Genomic DNA, 21,226 nt, shown 5'->3' with positions numbered 1-21,226 from the left:
CTTGCCTTTGAGCTATTTTGCAGCAATCAGAGTGGGCTGTGTGGAGTCTGGTCCCCCCACGTTTCTTCTGGAAAGCTTACATGGAGATGCTGAGGTTTTCATCTGCTCTTGTCACTGCAGTGCCAGTGGAGCAATGTGGCCTATGGTGGGTTGACCTTGGCCATTTACAGGCTGTCCACCCAGCTGATCTCTTGCACCTCCTCCTCAATGGTACAGCAGGTGAGAGAGTAAGATGGAAAAAAGCTCATGGGCTGAGATAAGGACAGAGAGATCACATCTCAGTTACCATGGAAGCTGTGGACTGGCCCTGACCTGCCCTGAGTGTCACAGGAAGCCCCAGCCTCTCCTCGCAGAGCACCCTGTGCCACCCAGCTCTGCCCGTGGAGCGTGGACCTGGTTGTGGAACTGTGCTGCCAGCACTGTGCATGGAGCCTGAGCAGGTATTTATAATTGGCTATAATTGTGCCTGCAGGGGGCTGTGCACTCAGCTGAAAGGTAGGCACGAGTCTGCAAGAGGGATGAAGCTGCAGATAATTTCACTGGCTCATGTCACAGATGTGAGAGCTCAGATGTGCTGAATCAGGAATGTGGGAACTGACAGGTGGGATGGGGCTCAGGCCACCTCTCCTGTCGTCAGTCCTTGGGCAGTTCTGGGCCCAAGCATGAGAGCCTTGCTGGGGCAGATAATGGTATTTGATCATTATGGAGCACATAGACCCAGCCCTGATCTCTGCTTCAGAGTGCTTGATGTGAGCTGTTGGGAAATTGATGACTTAGACAAGCACTGAAGATCCCCAAGGGGTCTGATTCCAGAGGAAAAGCAAATGAACCCAGCCCTGACCTGTCAAGTTGCTGTTACCTCACTCTCAAGTGGAGTCATCCCGAGTGCAGACTCTCTTTAAATCAACTTTATATAAGCTCTTAATTACACAGCTTGAAGAAAAAAATGATGGCCAGATTTGAAACAGGGTAAGACATCAACTCGTGCTTGGAAAGAGGAACAGAGGGTTTTGCACTGAAATATATTTAACTGTTTAAGTGCAAGGTTCTGGAGGTTTTGCAGACGTTGGTCAAGACACTGCTGGCATGTTAGATATGCTGGAAAGGTTTGATGATAAGCAGGCAAACCCCTGCAGTCTGGTTCCTCTTCTTCCTCATTTGTTTTTCAGCAGAGGCAAGTGCGATGCTTCAACTGAGTGCAACAAGGACTTGGCTGCTAATGAACGGGCAGGCATCAATGTATCCTTCAGCTGTGCTGCTGAGGTATGCAGGCACTTAGGGTTTGTGTGTGGAAGGGTTTCCCTGTGGAGGTAGCAGGAGATGGGCTGGCTACCAGGGGAAACTTGCAGACTGGCAGCTGTGCAGCTGTGTGGTCTTGTGTCCTTCCAGACACTGGGAGCAAAGGAAACAGAAAAGCCTTCTCCAGGGTTACCCAAGCCGCTGCAGAGCCTCTGAACATCTGTAGCAGGACACACCCAGAAAAACTTTATTTTGATGCAGGTATACTTCCTTTTTGCAGTAAATGGCTGCTTTGTCCAGACCTGTAGGCTTGCTAAGAGTCCTATGATAAGAAACTAATAGAGCAGACTGAATGGATGTAAGAAAAGCTGTATTTTGTGAATAAAATGCAGGATCATGTGGTATCTTCTGGGAAAAGCTGTGTTGTGGTTGCCATTGCATGAGGTTATTTTCCTAGCTACTCGTTTGCTCAGTGAAATGTTCAGAAATTGCAAAAGTTCAAGAATTTCGGTACGTCTAATTGCTAGCTCAAAATTCAAACTGAAAACCAGCTGTAATTTAGGGTTCATTTTGTTTCTGCTTTTTTTACTGCCTTCAGTTACTTAGGAAGCAGAAACAATGCCATACGGCCTGAGCACGCACTTGCTTACATACCACGAGCACAGAGGCAGCAGTGTGGCAAATTTTTCCAAGAGTAATTACTCAGCTGAATGTTGCTTCTGTGAACAATCAGTTTCTACAGAAAAGTCAGTATTGGTTTGTAGATAGACAAATGAGCTATATTTGTCAGCTAATTTATTCACAAACATTTCAACCAAAACTTGTTTTTCTAAACAAAGGAAATCATGTCAATAGATACTGTTTTGCTTTAAAACTCCAGAGCTGTATCAGCTATTACCTGAACCACAAGCTAAGTTAGGATTTTTGGAAAGTATCTTATCTCTTTAAATATTCAGTAGTAAAATTAAATAGGTGTGCAGAGAAGCAAAAGATTTTTTTAAACAAAATGAACACAAACAGCTGCATGGATAATATTCCTAAACTTAACTATTAGTGTACTTAATGCACAGACCATACTTGTGTGGATTTTACTGGTTTATCCCTGACCAAAGAAGGCACAGTTTGCAGCCATACACAAGATGTCTTACCAAGCTTTCATGTCTCTCCTAGAACTATAGATTTTTTTGGAATTGCATGTCCTGGGTCCCATTGCACTTCAGGATTTTCCTCTGAGTATCTTTCTGGCCCGGTTCTACTTAATTTGTGAAGTCTAATGAGATCGTGATCTGAGGTGAAAGTACTATAGGCAAGCTGCCTGCACAAGTTACGTATGTCCCAATCAAAATGTATCCAAGTGTCCTGCAAAACTGTAACTGTACAAAATTACAGGGCCAATAGCTGTATTTATCAGAAATTAAAAGGAGAGTCTCTGGGAAGGACAGATAAACTTTGAGTCTCACCACCTGTGGTAGCTGATACGTGACAGAATTAACAGTGCAGGTGTGTACCTGACATCAGCATCTGCCTCCATTTGCAGTGGTTGATTTGGTGGCTTTTTTGGGGGGCTGTGTTATTGGACTGGAGAAGCAGTGAACAGGGTAAGTCAGTGCAGCTGCATAGCCAGCAGCCATGTGGTTATGGATGGTGAGAATATGCCCTGGATGGTCCCAAAGATTAACCTAGAGGTGGTTTGTCTTTCAGTCCCCATGCCAGGGACTTGTTTTGGTCATGATTAGTGCCACGTTGCCTTTGAAATGCTCTGCATGCTATGACGTGTATGGAAACTGCATCGCCCCTCCAGAAGACAGAAACAACTGATGCCACCTTCTGTGTTTTGCTGTCTTGAGGCAAGCAGTACGTTGTAAATTCTTCTAATGCAGCTTCGTGGAGCTGATGCTTTCCTACCTTTGTTTAAGCAAGAAAATTGGCAAGCTGCCTGCCCTCCCCTGGGAGCATCATTCTCTAGGTTTGTTTGCACACTGCTCACCAAACCCCTGAAAAAAGTAACCAGTCAGATAGCATTTGCCTAATGCATTAATGAATCTACTTAGGTGTCATCAAGTCTAATTTCATAGTGAGCTGTGACAGCTTAATGTCTTGGGACTGAATTGCTAAGAAGTTGCAGGCTGACGGATGGCCAGAGAAGTGCTGAAACCTGAGGACTTTACCATGCCATGTACCCCAGCCCAGGTTAAACTTCCCTGGATACTAATGGAGGCATAGAAATAAAAACCAATCATGAAGGTAGGTCTCCCTCTTGTAATTCATGCACCAAATGTGTTATTTGCTTTGTGGTTAATGCACTTCACCAAAACAAACTTGGATCCTTGGCTAGATGCATGGGAGCAGATTTTACCTATTAGCATTTCAGTCATAGTTTAAAAAAAAAATTAAAAATGTAAATGCAGGATTATGATAGCCCTTATTATTCCTAGCAAAATGCAGATGAAAAACAGATTCAGTGTATGCCAGCTCCTTCCCTGTGTCCTGTGGTGATGCACTGATGGCTCTGTAGCAGATATGTTTTATGTCTAAGGGCTGGTACACAAAATTCTGACACTTCTGAAAAAGCAGCCTGTAGCCAGTGGCACTGATCCTCAGAGAAACAGTCTGCTACACGTCTCTTCACACCATGAAGGCCACTCAGATGCTGAAATGACAGCAGCTGGGTTTTTGGCCAGCATGAGGAGGGTACCACATTTTGGTCTGCCCCAGGCAAGGCTCTGAATGCTGTGTCAATCTGGATTGCAGGAGCGTGTGCAAGTCTTGTGTGCATCATGTCCCTCTCAGAGCATCTTGGGACTCAGTTGAGATCACAGTGATTCATTCCTTTGCTTCAAGAAAAAAAAAGTGGCTGGCAACTTCCTCCTAGAAGCTGTAGCTTTTCTAGGGAACTTCTAAAACTTAAGGTTTACAACAAACGCACTACCCCAAAAATATGTATATTTTAGTGGAAACTTAACAAGGCAGGCAAGTAAAAATGGTGGGTTGTGAATTTTCTGTTTCAGGTGTCTGCATGGCTTTGTCAAATATTTCCAAACATCTCAACTACTGTTTAGATGAAAATTGTTCTGATCTTTTTTCCCTGTTCTGTGGAAAATAAAGGATCGCAACCAATCTATGTGTTTTCAGAAAAATTGTATTTTTATTGAAGAATATATTTCAAGTGAAGGTTTTTATTGCATCTTTTAAAAAATGCATAAACAACAGCCTACATAAACAAGCTTTATTCCACCTTTTAGTTTGTGTGCTGAAATTTTTTTCCTTGACATTTAAAATTAATTACAGGTTTGCTGTTAGCACTGATAGGAATGAGTTAAGACCTAAACTGCCAGCTCTTTCTCATGGTTTCCTAGGGTTAAAAATAAACCCCAAACAACAACAACAACAAAACAAACCCAAAAGACTTGAGCATCCAGAATCACTCACTCCTAGGGTTTATTGTAATTTCATGGTCAGTGTTTGCGCCACAGACCCAGAGATCTTTGGCAGCTGTAGAGAGGAAAAATTAACCTGCCTGAGATTCCAGTGGAGCCTGTCACAGTATTAAGCTTGCCATTAGACCCAAATTTCAAGGACACCTCTTTGTTTAGATGCTGATATTACTACTGCTATATACAAGCAATGCAATCCTCCACTGTCTTTCACTAACTACTCAAAAATCATCAAATTCAGCATGAAGAAATTCCCACATTTATATGTAGCAGCTCTTGATGCCTCACACCACAGCACAAAGCTATTCTCTGTGGGAAACTCATCTCTTAGTCTTCTCATTTCTTGAAAGGCAACATGTTTTGTAAAATGCCTCTCTAAAGTCTCAGTAAATGTTGTGATCAAGATGATGGAATTTTATGATCAGGAAAGATGGTGAAGTTCTGGCTTTGCTTTAAGATAATGATTAAACCACCAACATAATTGCCTTCACTCAGATGAAGAACTGAATGGCACAGCATGAGTAAGGTGTCTGAAAATAGATTTGTTTCCTTAGCAGCTGAAGCTATCACAGTGGTATCCAAAGTACCTAAAGACTGAGTGATGGGAAACCAGTGAATGTCAAGGCTGAAAAACTTGTGTTTCTAAGTTCTGTGCCTCAGTTTCCCCCTGTGCAAAGAAGGGATGACCCTACTTGGCTATTTTACTGAAATGTTTTCTTATCTGTGGCTGAATACTGAGAGTTTCTTGCAGAAAAATGTGTGGTGGAGGCAGTGTGTGCTGCTGAACTTCCCTTGTTTGTGAGGAAAACACTGCAGAAAGGATCTCCAGCCTGAGCAAGCCTGCACTGTAGCTGGACAAGACAGTCAGCAAGATGTGGGGAAGAATGTACTGTTGCAGATGGAGTGCAGAGAGGATATGAGAGGGTACAAACTGCAAGATACAGCACCCTATGGAGCCTCTCAGGCCTGTTCTTGGTGAGGCCATGTGGGATCTACTTTGTAGACCCTGAGGAGCTTGGGTGGCGTGGGTTCCACAAACTGGTTGACAGTCACCCATATTTCCACATGATGTTTTAGTTCCTGCCTGCAAATTCTCCTTATTTTGGCCCTGACATGGTCTCTTCTAAAAGTACTGATGTTTCCATTACCTGCCTGCCTCTAGGTGCAGTCAGGAGGCCTAATTCTGCGTGGAGGCTTTAATTGCTTCATGCTCTGCTAACACAGGATTTATGGCATTTCAGTGCACTAGTTGTTTGCCTCTTTTTGTGAGCAAACTCATTGTACAAAAGGTTCCACACACAACTACCAGCTTGGTGAACTACAGCTGGTGAACTACAGCTAAAGAGCTGTACCCACGGTGCTGCCACCGCTGCGGAGCAGGCAGGTGTGAAGTTGTTCCTCCTCAGTTCCCCCACTGTGCCCACAGAATTCCACCATACTTCATTTCTGGCATCTAGTGTAAATCATAGCTTGGCTATTTTTCATTTGTTATTATCGTCTGCTGTGGACTAGTGACTGGAAACCATTTTTTACCCAAGACTGATGGGGATAACGTGATGCAGAAGAGGAGCCGTTTCTCAAAATGTCCACAAGGCTGGGCACGCTGCCTGTTTGATTTCAGTGGGGTCAGATTTGGTCCTCTAATTCCTAATATTTCCCCCTGCTATCCTCAGCAGGTTTAGTGAAGGGCAAAGAAGGCAGAATTACATCCTATAAAATTTTATTTCAAGAGCTTCAATATAAATGATACAAACAAATAAGAAAACTCCCACAATAGCAAACCTACCACCCCTTTACTACACCTTAAATTCAGGTAGCCAAACTTTTTCTCCACCATAGGCACAGAGTTTTGTTTAAAATGGTGAAGGTGAAAGGGAAATTTATCTGTATACCACTACAGTTATCTCCATAAATTTATTGGGGTCTGTAAATACTAGGATTTTTGGGGGCTCTTTTAAAGAAAAATCCACCAACCTGTGCCTATTTTTCCTTTCCATGGTGCTCAGGCAGCTAATTTCCGCAGTTGTAGAGGATTTAAATAGAAAGTCATTAACAAGGAACTGGGACCCTTCCACATTGAGTCTTGTCTCAGTGTTTATTTTGTCATGACATTCTCCAGTACAGGAGACTGAGGAAGAAGCTGTTCCATCACCCTGTGTCAGACAGGCTGTTACCTGCATATGGGTCTGCATATCCTCCATCTTGCAGTATGCGCTTTGCCAAGCCCTTATCGGGGATTGATGGGAGCTGAAGGTGTTTTTCAGGACCTCTTCAAAGTTGATGGCAGGTAAAACAAGCTGCAGGCCTAATTTCTCTTGCCTCTATCACCAGTTCAAGTCTCCATCGCTTTCATTAAATGGATGTTCAGTAGCCTGAACAAATCTTCTCATTTGCCAGCATTTTTATTTTCCATCCAAACGATCACACCTTTTTCTCTTTGGGAAATGAGTTGAAGGAAAACTTTTCAAGCTGTTCATGAGACTTAAAGAAAGAGCTCTGCTTCTCTGTGTCACTTGAACCCCAGTGCGTTCAGGGCCAGCCGCCGTCTGACCTGTGCTGTGCTAAGGGGGTACTGAGGGGGCTTAGCAGGCCCAGCATTCCAAACACGGTTTGGTGACTTGCACCTGGTAAAACGTGGGAAAACATGAGCTTCTAAACATGCCTACCTTGCACCTTCATCTTTCATCTCCGTGGTGATCTCCGTTACCACGAAGGTACCTGTTCTTTTACAGGTTTTGAGGTTGTGTGTTCTCTCTGCTTGTAGTCTTGGAGTCCTTCAAATCAGAATTGAAGTCCTGAAGCCTCAGCACTCTGCCCCAAACTGTTCTGACAGATTTGCTGCTGGGCAGATGAAAGGTACTGAGAAGAAAAAAGGGGCTCTTGGGAAAAATGCAACTAATCTTTCTGTAAGAGCAGAGTGATTTCAAAGTCTGAGGAATGACCTCTGCATCACTGGGACTCAGTTCTAGGTTCCTGCCTTGGCTTTAAGGTGGTGTCGTGGGAAAGCGTTTTATTTGCTGTGCAGCTTTGATGTTGTGCAGCTGCCTCACTCTGTCCAGTAGCTCGCTGAAGCACTTCAAAGCAAACCATCGGGCCTGTAGCCTTTCACTGAACCTGCACTTTGAGGCAGCAGAGTGGGCATGGCAGGGCTGCGGTTGGAGCTGGGTGTTGCCCTGTGATAGCGGTCCTTGGTGCAGCGCTGGTGGAGCTCATGGGCTTTGCCTGCCCACTTAGAGCTGCAGCGGCCCAGGTCTGCCTCCAGCTGAACAGGAACTGGCTGACAGTCGTGAGACAGGGCATTCAGTAAAAACAGCAGCTGGGCTCAGTTTTCAAAATTATGTGTGCTAAATCGTGGTAAATTTGTGGAGAAGGCTTTGGCCTTTTTGTTCCTATCTAACCCTCAGGAACTGGAGGTGTATTTGCACACACTCGGTTAGTAAATTACCTCAGTGGGCCTGTTTTTGACATGTCTCTGTAAGAAACAAAGTTTTTTAGGTGTTGGTTTGGTTTGGCTTGGTTTGGTTTTTCTTATTTGCCCTGTGTCCACTTGCTCTGGGACTTTGTGAAGAGTGTCCTGAGATGACAAGTTTTTTTTGTTTTATTTTGTTTTTGGTTCTGTTCTTCACCTCCTTCTCCCTGTTATAGACTAACATTCTATTTTTTGTAAAGCAAATGAAAGCAGACTTGTAGCGGACAGCAGGAGGTGTCAGCTGGTTTCTCTGCATCTCCAGATGACGTGTGGCTTCATGTGGCTGCTGACTCTCCAGGTAGCCAGAGCAAAAAGACGGTGAGATGATGTGCTTGACAGTGAGCTAAAACCTGCAACTGGCCAATATGCACTTAACTAGATTAGCAATGTGGGGAACCAAAGGTGCCTTAGTTTAGAACCACATGATCCTCAATGAATTAGGAGGCAAAGCAGAGTGTTTGTGGTGGTCCAGTGCCTTGGATCACCAGAGGGTGTTAGGGGGCTCTGGACAATCCTAAACTGGGCTGATCTGCTGCTGCCTCATGGAGGTCTCTGTTCCAATTTGTGGGTCCTCAGTAGGGACTGGTGCTGTGAGGTGCTTTTATCTGGCAGATCTCATCCTTCTCCTCTAGGGCACACTTACAGCTCAGAGCATATTTGCCTACATCCCATTGTATAGTGAGTTTTTTCCAATCCTTAGAGGAGTTAAAATATTCTCTATGATTCTCTATGATTTCCCAGGCATACAGCAATTTCTGGTCCACTTCTATACTGAGGAAGCACTGGAACTAGGCTTTTGTCTGTCAAAAGGTGACCCTCTTAGTGGATGAGAGAAAGGCTGAGGATGTTGTCTACCTAAACTTTACTAAAGCCTTTGACCCCATTTGCCACAGCACTCTCCCAGAGAAGCTGACTGCTCATGGCTTGGATGTGCACACTCTCCCCTGGGTAAAATACTGTGTGGGTAGACAGGCCCAGAGAGTGGTGGAGATGAATGGAGTTAAATCCATTTGGCAGCTGCTCACAAGTGGTGTTCCCCAGGGCCAGCTGGGGCCAGTCATGTTTAATATCTTTATCAGTGGTCTGGAGGAGGGGATCAAGGCATCCTCAGTCAGATTGCAGATGACACCGAGTTGAGCGAGAGGGTAGTGGAGGGTAGGAAGAGTCCTTGTTTTCAAGTATGCAGTCCCAAATAGACCTACGCTTGTTGACAAGAAAGTTTGGACCAGAGGATCCTTGAGGTCCTATTCCAATTTGGTATTCTAGGATTTATCTAAGATAAGAAAAGAGATGAAAGCCAGAAGCGGGTTAACTGTCTCAGCTGACTTCAGCCTTTCTGCAAACACTACCCTTACTCCAGATGAACACTTGGACAGCTTTTGAACTGAATTGAATCCCTTGGGTGGGGGGTAGAACATTACAAGGCCCTGCTGTAATATGAACAATTTCCATTGAAATTTGTTTAAGGATACCATTTTATCTGATTGTGAGTTTGATTGTCAGGATTGTTAGTAGGGGACCTAAGGCCTTGTACAGGCATTCTTTGTTCTTTGTTTTAAGCTTAGAGAATACATGAAATAGAGATCTGCCTTCCCTTTTTCCATTGAGTGCAGAGGTGTTTTTCCTGTTGTAATAATTTAACTGAACTCTGTCTGGGATTGATTCTTCTGGCTGCACTCAGCTGCCATGGGGTTGTCATTCTGTTTGCAGAGCTTAGAGGCACCTAGGAGTGGATTTTCAACAGCAGTTCCAATTGGCATCCTTCACATCTCCAGGAGTTTTACTGCTGCCTTGCCATCCTGACCTCTTCTGCTAAGATATGCTCTGCAAAATCCCCTCTTATCTCTTACTTAGGCCATAAGAAATGAGCTAATATGTTTCAGGAAGCCCAGTATGGCAACTGAAATCTCTGTCCAAAGGAGTTTTGAAGTGAAGGCAACCAAAGCAGTGAAGAGATGGACGACACGACCCGAAGCTGAACATGGTCACATTTTGCTGTAGCACTAACCTGAAGGGCTAAGCACAAACTCTCCTTACCCTCGTACACCCTGCATGCTATAGCTCTGTCTACAACTCCAGAAGTCCTTTGGGATGTGAGCTTGCTGATGTGAGCATGGCAGGAAGTTTCTGGATGCTGGCATCCCTAAGTATGGCTTGTGCTGTAGTCTCAGGCTTTCTGAGGTGCTGCAAGTGCTAGAGGTGCCCCAGCAAGATGATAAATGCAAGCAATTTATCTACAACAGCACTTGTTTTAGCTGCTTTTCTCCTTCCTTTCCCAGTGGGTGGCAGATTTGGAGGTATTTGTCTTGTGGTTGGAGTTGTGGCTCAGAATTACTTGTAGATGTGTTGTAAAGTCTTATCTACCGCTTTGTACAGTCAAAAATCTTGCAAACTAGTGGAAGTGCTAGAGATAGGGGTTCCACACCAGTATCATTAGCCCAGTGCTCCTGCTTAAATCCAGGTATGTGTGCATTAAAAAGGAGCAAACTATTCTAACCCCCTCTTTTTTTTTTTTGGTAGCTTTTGGTGACTAGGCCTGTGTGACATTACAGCTCATTGTTATCAAATGTGTGGAGTGGTGCTCCTGCTGCAGTGGCAGCCCTGAGTTCAGTGGGAACAGCTCCGAGGTTGTCCCGGGTCCAACAGCACAGTGAGAGACTTGCCTCTGCTGCCGTGCCCAAACAGCCGTGGGGGAAGCAGCTGCTGGGGTAGAGATATGCTTCCCCCATGCTGCTGACAGCAGTCTTCCTCTGGCAGTTGGACTTTATGGCCAAAATTGTGACAGAATGTGGAAAAGGCGTAGCTTGAACGTGTCTTTATGTTGCTCTAACCCCACCTGACTTGAGCAGTTTGGTGTGCAGGACCCCGTGTAGGCAGGGCCATGGCAGGCATTGCTGGCTGTCTCTTGCACTGGCAGTGTTATTTTTCCATGTAGGCTCCTGATGCTGCAGGGAAACGCAGCAGCAGCTGTGTCAGGCCCAGCGACCAAGCAGCACCTCGAGTAGACTCTCATCTGCAAAGAGCCCGTCACCCCCTCTACCCCCACCACGGCAGCGCAAGGGGATTTCGCTGCAGGTAAAGGGCTGCAGCAGAATGGAGACTTCTTCAGCCGGGACCTCTTGCAGTCTCGTTCCTGCAGCCTTTGGCCGGAGGATGTTTGCCTGCAGCGATGGTGCCAATGCCCAGGAATGCTGCTTGGCTCTGGGAGGCAGAGCATGGACAAAAGCTGCATTCAAAGTGCTGATCACGAGACCCGGGAGATGCTGGCAAGTGCAGCAGCAGCTAATCTTGGTGCAGTGCAAGTGAGAGCCCAGTCTTGTAGGCTGGGGAATAGGGAAGAGATTGGCCAGGACAAGGGACAGGGAAATGCACTGCATATAATTTTGAATTTTCAGGAACAGACAAGATCAGAAATTTTTGGACACAGATCATGTTTATGTTGTGTTTGGGTGTCTCTGCAGTAAAGAAAACAGGGAATAAATCTGTGTCACAATCAAGGAGAACATTTGGATATGTAAGGTCTATTTCTATCTTTGCTATCATTCTCTGGTCTCACTACAGGTATATTTGCCGTTCTTCTTCTGCTTGATAATCATATCAGACCCTGAAGATGGTATGATGTTGTAAAAACACCAACAATGTCTGCCCACTTGCTGAGAGTCTTTGTGGTTTTCAGAAATAGCAGGAGCACCATGTAGGTCTTTACTGGTAGCCTTCAGAAAAGTCAAGTCTCAAATGGGAATCTTTTTTCCCCTCTTAGCAGTGGAGCCTTCCATCTCTCCTGGCTTGCTGGCTCAGTCCTGTTGAGAGGAATGAAACTGATGCTAGTTGCATGAAAAACTAGAACAAAGCTGATCTCCTGAGTGATTAAAAAAACCCTTGAGTGTCTCACCCATTGGGTGGGTTGATTGTAAAGGTGCGAGGTCAACTAACTCCCTTCCTCCCCTTTCCCTGATCTACAGCTTCTTCTCGGTCCGTGTTAAATTCCCGGAGGAAGAAAAGAAGGGGTTTTCGGTGTGTGGCAAAAACTGGGAAACCTCTGTACCCACGTGCCCTTGCTCCCCTGTTGGGCAGCGAGGCTGGTGTGGGGAACACCACCACTGGCAGTGAAGGTCACGGCTCCCACCTCGCTCAGGGTGCCTTGAGCCAGGAGCCCCGAGAGAGGGAGGTGAGCAGCACTGCCCCCAGCACCACTGCTGTGCAGGACAAGGGGAAGACGGAGCATCTGGGAGGCTCACAGAGAGGTAAGGCAAGAACTGTCCCACTCTCTGCTGGGAGGAAGGGTCTTTTCCTATGCTCGAGAGCCTGTGCACATTCCCGGTGAAGAGTTCTCCCCTGCATGTGCCCCCCTGCAATAACCTGTCCTGCCAGATTCTTCCTCTGGCAGCTCTGTGGAAGTCGGTCAGAGTTGTTCCCTGGCCTGCTTCCGGTGGCTGCCAATATCAGCATGTTTCCCTGTGCAGTTATTTAGAAGTCTCCAAGAAATCTTTCCAGTGAAATCTGTAGCTTCAGATGCTTTCAGTTTGCAGAGCGGCCTTCTGTTATGCTTTGTGTCTCCACTTTGCAGGCCTGACTGACTGCAGTGATCCCAAGGAGTCAGTGGTTTGCCTGTCAACTTCTCAGATGCTCTTCCTCTCCAAACCCTTGGCTCCCATCCAGTAGGGACCTCCTTCCTTGGAGCCCAGCAAGAAATGGCAGCGAGGCTGAGAAGACGACTTGTGTGGGATGAGGAGAGCACTGAGCAAGTAGAGAGCAGGATGGCATCTGGGATGAAAGGTTGGTGGGGGGCTGTAAGGGAAGGGCAGAAGCAGAAAACATTTGAGGCTTGAGAAAAGCGGTTGTTGGCACTGTGCAGAATGGTTTTCTGGGGACTTCGCAGGAGATCAGCAAGAGCTGGTAGGAGCTTTAGGGACAGCGAGAGGATAGTGATCTAAATCCATTGCCATACCATCCAAAATGCCAAGGGAGGCAGTGGCATCTCAGAACATCTTGATGCCAAGCATGTGGATGCCGGGTGGGAAAGCAGCCACACTGCCAGAGAAGTGAGGGAGGGAAGAGAGCTGGCAAATTTGAGACCTGGTCTCTCCCTCGTCCCTTTCCATTGCCCATCTGGGACCAAGCTCCTCCATCGCTTTGACTTCCTTATCCTGCCAAGTCCTAGCTAAGAGCACGGCTAAACTTCTTGTGGCATCGAAGGGGAAGGGCTGGGTGCTTGAGCTGAGCACTGTGTTCTACTGTTTCCAGGCTTCCCTGCTGCATTGCAGTTCTGTGGAAAGGAAGAAAAGGTCCTTGGGCCTTTGATCTCCCCTCTACCGAAGTCACTAAGTCCACCTGTTGGGCGGTGCTGCAGTGCCTGAGTCTGAGCACCTGAATTCCAAGAGGCCCAGGAGATGAGGTAAGCCAAGGTGTCTGCTGCTGCAATGGGTTGTTCACCTTGCCCTTTTCATCTCGTGAGGTTCTTTTCCCCAGTCAGCTCTCCAATGTGTTTGTGCAAACCTCTGTGTCTTGACCCTTTTGTCTGTTTATGACGATGCAGCACAATGTCAAAACCAAGAGTACACACTCTGAAGAGCAGAGGGGATGGTGGGGAAGAAGAGGTAGGACTTAAGAGGACCTGAAAACGGGTCCTCTGTTAGACTCAGCTCTTGATTCCCTCTGTAATCTTTGTGGGGTCGTTTGGGAAGTGTATTGCATGGATGTAAATGCAGCCCCTGGTTTTGTGTGTTATCTTTTGAGTGTGCGTTTCTGTGAGAATATTTTAGGGCAAATCCTGGCTATTGTAGAGCTGCCTACAAATTGAGATGCTGCTTCTGGAAATGTCAGTTGTACCTTCTCTGTGTCTGGGCCTCCGCTGTGAAATGAGAGGCCAGATAAATTTTTGGTTCATGGATGTCTAATGCTCTAGATGTTTAATACTTGCATAAGGTTTTAAGATCAAAGAGGGCAAGGTGTTAGAGAAGAGTTCTAGGAGCGTAAGTGATGGAAAGATATTTGTTGGGATCTGCCTGAGGAAATGTAGCTGTCAACCTTATGCTAGTTAGAAGAACAAATAAGGAGTCACAGAAATAGCAGTCCAATGTCAAAGCTTCCATATGGCTTTTTAAGTGCAATCTAAAGATACTCGCCAAGCAACTTGCCTACTTTTTGGAAGGAAAGAGATCCTGTAATGGTGGATGGGCAAATGGCAACACATAAACTAATGAGTAGAATGTCTCTCCTGGCTTGCTGGTTCAGTACTGTTAAGGGGAATGAAACTGATGCTAGTTACATGAACCATAAACACTGGTGTTCTGAAATGACTGATTAAAAAAACCCCTTACATGCCTTACCCATTGGGTGGGTTGATTGTGAAGGTGTGAAGTCAGCTAACTCCCTTCCCTCTTTTTCCCTGATGTACAGCGTCTTCTCAGTCCATGTTACATATCCGGAGGAAGAAAGGAAGGGGTTTTTGGTCATTGGCAAGACATTGGAAACGTCAGTCCCCACGTGCCCTTGTTCCCCCGTTGGGCACCAAGGCTGGTGTGGGGAACACCACCACTGGCAGTGAAGGTCGCAGCTCCCACCTCGCTCAGGGGGCCTTGAGCCAGGAGCCCCGAGAGAGGGAGGTGAGCAGCACTGCCCCCAGCACCACTGCTGTCCAGGACAAGGGGAAGACGGAGCATCCAGGAGCCTCACGGAGAGGTAAGGCGGGAAGGTGTGCAAGGAATGATTAGTTGTCTGAGTTTTAACAGCTCTGTTGAAGAGTATTTGGGAAGGAGCTGCACTGTGCTCTTTGCATGAAGAAAATCAGCCTTTAATCAGGCTGGCCAGAAAGTGGCCTGATCTCATACAATTGAGACTGAAAATCCCTGGGGAAAATGAATTATCTAGCTTCAACAAGACAGTTCAGGTTTGGGAAACGCTCTAGCTAGCGGTCCAGAGCTTTTCTTTCAATGCCCTCTCAAAGATTCCAACAAATAACACACAGGTATTTAAAACCAGGAGTTCTTGTAGGAACTGGGAAAAAGAGGATGTTTACTAAAATCAGCATGGAGAGGAACAGAGAAAATCTCTGTGGCAAGAGCAAAGTGCATCTCTTTGCCCTCCTCTATCAAACACAGCTGCTCAGCAGGAGCCGAGGGCCGAGGCCTTTATCATGCAGTAGGTTTGAGTCTGAGGGCCAACAGAGCAGTGTCATTTCGGCTGCCAGTGCAATATGGCAGTAGCCCATCTGTTTGGAGAGGTTCTAGGTCTAGGTGCCTTGCTGTTCTCATACGTAAGCTCTGTGTCTTCTGAGAGCTCTGCAATCTGGAACCTGGGTGGCCTTGTTCCCCAGTGTCACGTTTTTGGCGGCTTGAAGTCTGCTGGGCATTTACATGGGCCTGTGCTTCTGTTGACAGGCCTGCCACTGAGACAGACCCAGGAGATGGATCATCTCACGAGTCCTCGCTTTAGAAGGGATGACGACTTGGAAGGAGAGCAGTGGAAGGGTAAGGGCTAAGGACAGGGATGAGCAGGCTTCCTTTTCAGGGACTGTTGAGTGCTTAGCACAAAATGTCACTGAAAATGCTAGTCTCCCTCTCCTGGGGGATGGGGATTCTCTTGGGAACACATTTGACATCTCCAGAGCAATTGCTTGAGTGTTTTTACTGGTGCAGGTGTCACTGGTTAGGAGATGGTGCTAAGGTTATGCAAGAAGCATTTTCTCTCTGTGTGAAGGCCAATTTTCTCTGTGAAGGCCAATTTAGAGAAGTTTGGGATGGCAGGACAAGTTCCACATCAGGGAACACGTGCAAAGGTGGTCCTTGCAAGCACAGAAGGGAAGGAAGATTCTAATGTTGAGTGTAAGCAACATTAGAAGCCAAATAAATTCTGAGGGTTTGATGTTCCCTGGTTACCTTTCCTGCTGTCTCTCACAGCCCTCTCCTTGTCAGTGTTTTCTATTCAATAAGACCAGTGTTTCTGCAGCTTGTTTTCACGTGACTGGCTTTGTGTACCTGTGTTCCTGGAGAGCAGCTGAGTCCTTCAGAATGAAGGAAGTGAGAAACAGCTGGAATTACTGTAGGCCATGAGGTTTAGCAAGTCAGAAATCGATATATGTGACATTAATAGTAGTAAAATGGCGTTTTCCTACAGGTACAGTTGTTTGATTGATCTGGTCTTTGTTCCATCCTTATTGACAAAATTCATAGAAAAGAGGACCTGTGTTGTAATGGCCAGTTTCCCAGTGGCAGCTATTACTGCTCACTAACACCGCAAAACTCCCTTCTTGTAGTATCTGCAGATCCAACTTTGGTCCCAAAGGGTGGTTGGTTTCAGTGTCCTTTTCACAAAATCCGTTATCGGGGTTTCCTTTGTTTGCCCAGAATGCAGGCCAAGTACCGTTGTCCTTTTTCCAGGTTTTGGCAGCCATTCCATATAATGGTAGATTCATTTCTCCTCAGGCATTACATATCCAGCAATCTGTAGCATTTGCGACCTTTAGTAAAGTTTCTAAATTTCATACCTACATATTTTCAGTCCAGGTCCTTGTTTCTGTTACTGTATACAGCAATAGAGTCAGAAGTTTCAGAATATCTTTAGTCCTCATTTGATGCTTTACGCTTCGTTTTATTTTCAAATTCCCTGCTGGCTGCATTGTCCATACAGGTCTCAGGGCCTTCTTGACTCCGGTGTAATGTATCCAAGGAAGTTGCTGTTGAACTTTGATTGCAGTGCGAGTAGTCAGTAGCACTTGATAGGGACCTCTCCACCTTGGCTCCAGGGGTTTGCCTGTAAAAGATCTTACATACAACATGTCCTCTCCAGGTACAATATTATGAATTGGCCCATCAGGGCCACGAGCTCGTGTCCCAAGGACTAGTTTTTCAACATTTCTAAGCTGCTTCTGCAAATGTACAATATAATTTGTTAATGTTTCTATTCCCACTTTACCTGACACTCCCTCCTGTACCAAAAAAACCCTTTCAAATTTTAAAAGGTATTTCAAAAGTATTTCAAAAGGACTCAGACCCTCTTTGCTACTGGGTTTTGTTCTTATTCGTAACAGTGCCAAGGGCCAAGACTTAGGCCATGGTAATCCTGCTTCTTGTCCCATTTTTATGATCTGGGTTTTCTACTTGCCCACTAGCTTGTGGCCTATAGGGAGTGTGTGGTTTCCAATCTATTCCCAGAAGTCTACTTACTCTTTGGACGATCTCGACCATAAAATGTGATCCCCAATCTGAGGACATGGTTGCTGGGACACCAAATCTGGGGATTATTTCTTGTAACAGTGCCTTTACCACTTCCCTGGCTTGATTAGTTTGGCAAGGATATACCTCTGGCCAACCTGAAAAAGTGTCAGAACAAACAAATATTTATACCCCCCTTTTCTGGGCAGTTCTGAAAAATCAATTTACCACTGTTGTCCTGGATAATTACCTTTCCCTATTTTCCCTAGCTGAATTTTGTTACGGGTCCCCGGGTTATTCTGCAGACAAATTTCACACTGTTGGGTCACCTGCCTCACGGTGGTATAGAGATTTCGTGCTATTATATTCTGGCTTAGATATTTGAATAGAGCTTCTGGTCCCCAATGTGTGTTCTTGTGTTCTGCCATGATAAGGGCCCATAAAATAGAAAAAGGTATGACTAACTTACCCTGCAGTGTCTTGACCCATTTGTTTTCTTTTATTTCTCCTCCTAAATCCTGGATTAACTTTTGGTCTTCTTTAGAGTATCTAGGCTCTATATTAGACTGCTGAATTTCAATCTTACTGTCAGGGGTCAAAGATTGGATTTTGCTTTCTTCTGCTTTGGCTGCCCTTTTCGCCTCACTATCAGCCATGGCGTTTCCTCTTTCATGGTCAGTAACGACTTTTTGGTGAGTTTTGCAATGCATAATAGCAACTTTTTCTGACAACTTGGTTACTTGTAATAGTTCTAGGATTTCATCTGCATATTTAATGGACTTTCTTTGCCCAGATAATGGTCCTCTTTGTTTCCAAATTGCCCCATGAGCATGAACAGCTCCGAATGCGTATTTTGAGTCCAGATATTTATCCTCTTTCATTTTGTGAGCTGCAGTGCTCGGGTTGGCGCTATAATTTCTGCTTTCTGGGCTGAGGTATTGACAGGGAGGGCTCTTGCCTCTATTACCTCATTTACAGTGGTTACTGCATATCCAGCTTTACGTACTCCTTTCCAGACAACTGCTCCCATCTATGAATGAGGAGTCCTCAGCACCCTTCAGGGGTTCCTCTTTCAAGTCTGGTCAGCTGGAGTACACCACCTCTCTTGTCTCTAGGCAGTCATGTGTGACTGTATCTCCAGTGGTCCCCTGGAGAAAAGAAGCTGGACTGACAATATTAGTGACCACTATCTCCGTATCATCCTATTCAGTCATTATGGCCTGGTATATCAGAAAGTGCTGAGGTGACAGGCAATGACCTCCTTTTACTTCTAATACTGATAATGCTATATGAGAGACCACGACTGTAATTTTCTGGCCCAGTGTGAATTTGTATGTTGGTTATCACAGCTATTACTGCCCTGAGGCAGCTGGGCCATCCCTGACTTACTTCGTCTAATTACTTGGAAAAATAGGCACCTGGTCTTCAGTACGGTCCCACATCTTGAGCCAAAATTCTGAGGACAACTCCTTGTTTTTCATGGGAAAATAGCAAAAAAGGGTGTGGTAACACTTGGTAACCCAAGGGCTGGAGCCCTCATCAGTTTTTGTTTAGTTCATGAAAAGCTTTGTCAGCTTCCTTTCCCCAGGTGAGTATTTTGGACTCACCTTTAATGAGTTCTATATGAACTGGCTTTATCAGAAGTCCATAGTTGTAGATCCATAAGCAGCACCATCCGGCCATTCTGAGAAAGGTTCCGAGTTCTTTTATTGTCTGTGACTGGGGAGTTTGGCAGATAGCTTCTTTGCTCGCTGTTCCTAGGGTTCGTTGTCCTGCAGTAATTTCATAACTGAGGTAGGAGACCTGCTGCATGGCTACTTGAGCTTTCTGTGAAGAAACTCAGTACCCAGTTAAACCAAGAAAGTTTAGTATGCTAACATAAACACTTTCCAGGCTTCATTTAAGAACTTCTCCAGGTTCCTGTTCTCAGGGGCTTTGAGCTTCTGTAACTTTTTCCTAATGTCGGAAGATGACTGCCTGATAAACAGATTAACTAACTGTTGGTTCCCAATTTCTGATCCTGGGTCCAGAGGAGTGTGCTGCCTCATTACATTCCTTAATCTATCTAAAAATCCTGACAGAGATTCTTGAGGACCCTGCTGTATTTCAAAAAGGTTTGACCAGTTCATTGATTTAGGTATAGCACGTTCCATCCCTTTGATCACCCAGTCCCTCTATGCTTTTAGTTTAGTCATGCACACTGTCCGACCAGTGTCCCGTCCTGGGTTCTGGAGGGGAAAGTGTCCTTTCACCTCTTCTCCATTACCTATTTGATCTGTCGCTATTCGCTGGGCTGTTGGAAGAATCAATTGTTTTCCAGTCTCTGTGATTTTGTCCAACAGCAGCTGAATATCTTCCCAGTCAGGATTGTGCTGCTTCACCGGGAACTGAAAGCGTTTGGTGACATCTAGTGGGTCTTCGCGGCACCTCGAAGCTGCTTTTTCCCAACTGTCCAGATCAAACGAGCTGAAAGGGACTTTAATGCTGGTCCTTCGGTACCCATAGCTTCCCATAGGGGAGCTTGGAGAACCCCTTGTCCTTTCTTTTCAAGCTGCCCTCTCGTCCGGGAGGGCACCAGGCTCTCAGGAGGAGTTCTTAAAATTAAGACGAGCTCTTTTCCTTTGTCTAGAGAGGCCCTGTCGCATCTCAGTGAATTCTCTTGCTCTAAATACTGTTCTTTCCATAATCTAGTACACTTCTGTCCAATGCTGCAAGCAGAGCAGCAATGCCTCAAACCCTACTCTCTTTTTAATGTTTGTTTTCCAAGCTTAATACCAGGGGATGGCTGGTATTCTGGGTAGTTTCTAGGGGAGAAGAACATATCTGCATAAACCATTTCATTCCATTTATTCTCTCGTAGAAAAAGCATGAGTTGCAAAGGAGTATTAGAGTTGAGTGTTCCATTTTGGGGCCATTTTTCTCCTTCATCTAATTTATAAACAGGCCATCATTGATTGAAATACTTTATAAGAGTTTTTTTATCTACGCTCCCTCCAGGGGGTCTCCCTATACTTCTCCAGTGTGCTAAAATGCACCCTAATGGGCTCTTTTTAAAAATGCCACCACTCTGGCTCCCTCCCATGTTGGTTTATAAGTATAGATAACTATGGTAATGGCAACAATAATATCTCACCCATGGCAACAAATGAAATGGGGTAGTGTGATGATTCGGACTTGGCTCCCTTCCAAATGCCTGAACTCACAGTAACAACTCCTTCCCCCTCCCTTCTTTTCTTAGGGCAAAGGAAAAAAAACCTATAAAACTTGAAGAACCCAAAATCAATTTAATTATATAAAAATATATATATTTACATATATTACAGTTATATACAATTAAAATACTATGTACACAGCTAAGGCGATCCAAACACCCCCCAAGGGAAAGGGGAAAAAAGGGACAAAACCAGGATAGATGTGCACAATCAAACCCAAGAATTAGCAAAATAAAAGAACTATCAAAACAAATCTCACCATGTCCCTCAGACAAACAAGATCGCCAGACACGGCCAGCACTCTCCAACCTCCCGCGTGGCAGAACAGCGGTCACTGCAGCCTGAGCCACTAGATAAGTGAGCCACTGCTCCTGAACCTCACCAGAAGAGAAGAGAGGGAGGTCTCTAATCTCCAACTTATTTATACCCTGGTTTACGTAAAAATGATATGGAATACTGGGTACATGGCTGCTTCCTTGGTTACAGGCTGGTTACCAGGAAGGCCTAAACCTGCAATTGGCCAATATGCACTTAACTAGATTAGCAATGTGGGGAACCAAAGGTGCCTTAGTTTAGAACCACATGATCCTCAATGAATTAGGAGGCAAAGCAGAGTGAGTGTGGTGGTCCAGTGCCTTGGATCACCAGAGGGTGTTAGAGGGGCTCTGGACAATCCTAAACTGGGCTGATCTGCTGCTGCCTCATGGAGGTCTCTGTTCC

The 21,226-nt window shown here is 45.4% G+C and overlaps 1 protein-coding gene and 1 long non-coding RNA gene across 2 annotated transcripts in view; one reads left to right on the top strand and one right to left on the bottom strand.

Moving 5' to 3' along the window:
- The window catches only part of TOGARAM2 (TOG array regulator of axonemal microtubules 2), a 59,517-nt gene that overhangs the window by 5,975 nt on the left and 32,316 nt on the right, over window positions 1-21,226 (top strand). The window contains 5 exon segments of the mRNA XM_050314605.1: window positions 1,170-1,263; window positions 11,078-11,217; window positions 12,217-12,386; window positions 14,542-14,836; window positions 15,421-15,617. Coding sequence (XP_050170562.1) covers window positions 1,170-1,263; window positions 11,078-11,217; window positions 12,217-12,386; window positions 14,542-14,836; window positions 15,421-15,617 — 896 coding nt within the window.
- On the bottom strand, window positions 16,279-20,829 carry LOC126640568 (uncharacterized). The gene is made up of 3 exons (XR_007629089.1): window positions 20,766-20,829; window positions 17,307-17,452; window positions 16,279-16,893 (listed from the first exon to the last, which is right to left on the bottom strand). It is a non-coding gene; the product is annotated as an uncharacterized LOC126640568 (long non-coding RNA).

Source organism: Myiozetetes cayanensis, unplaced genomic scaffold (assembly GCF_022539395.1).
Source record: "Myiozetetes cayanensis isolate MyiCay16 unplaced genomic scaffold, myiCay2020 scf2-11, whole genome shotgun sequence".
Taxonomy (NCBI): domain Eukaryota; kingdom Metazoa; phylum Chordata; class Aves; order Passeriformes; family Tyrannidae; genus Myiozetetes; species Myiozetetes cayanensis.
This window is presented reverse-complemented; position numbering and strand designations above follow the sequence as displayed.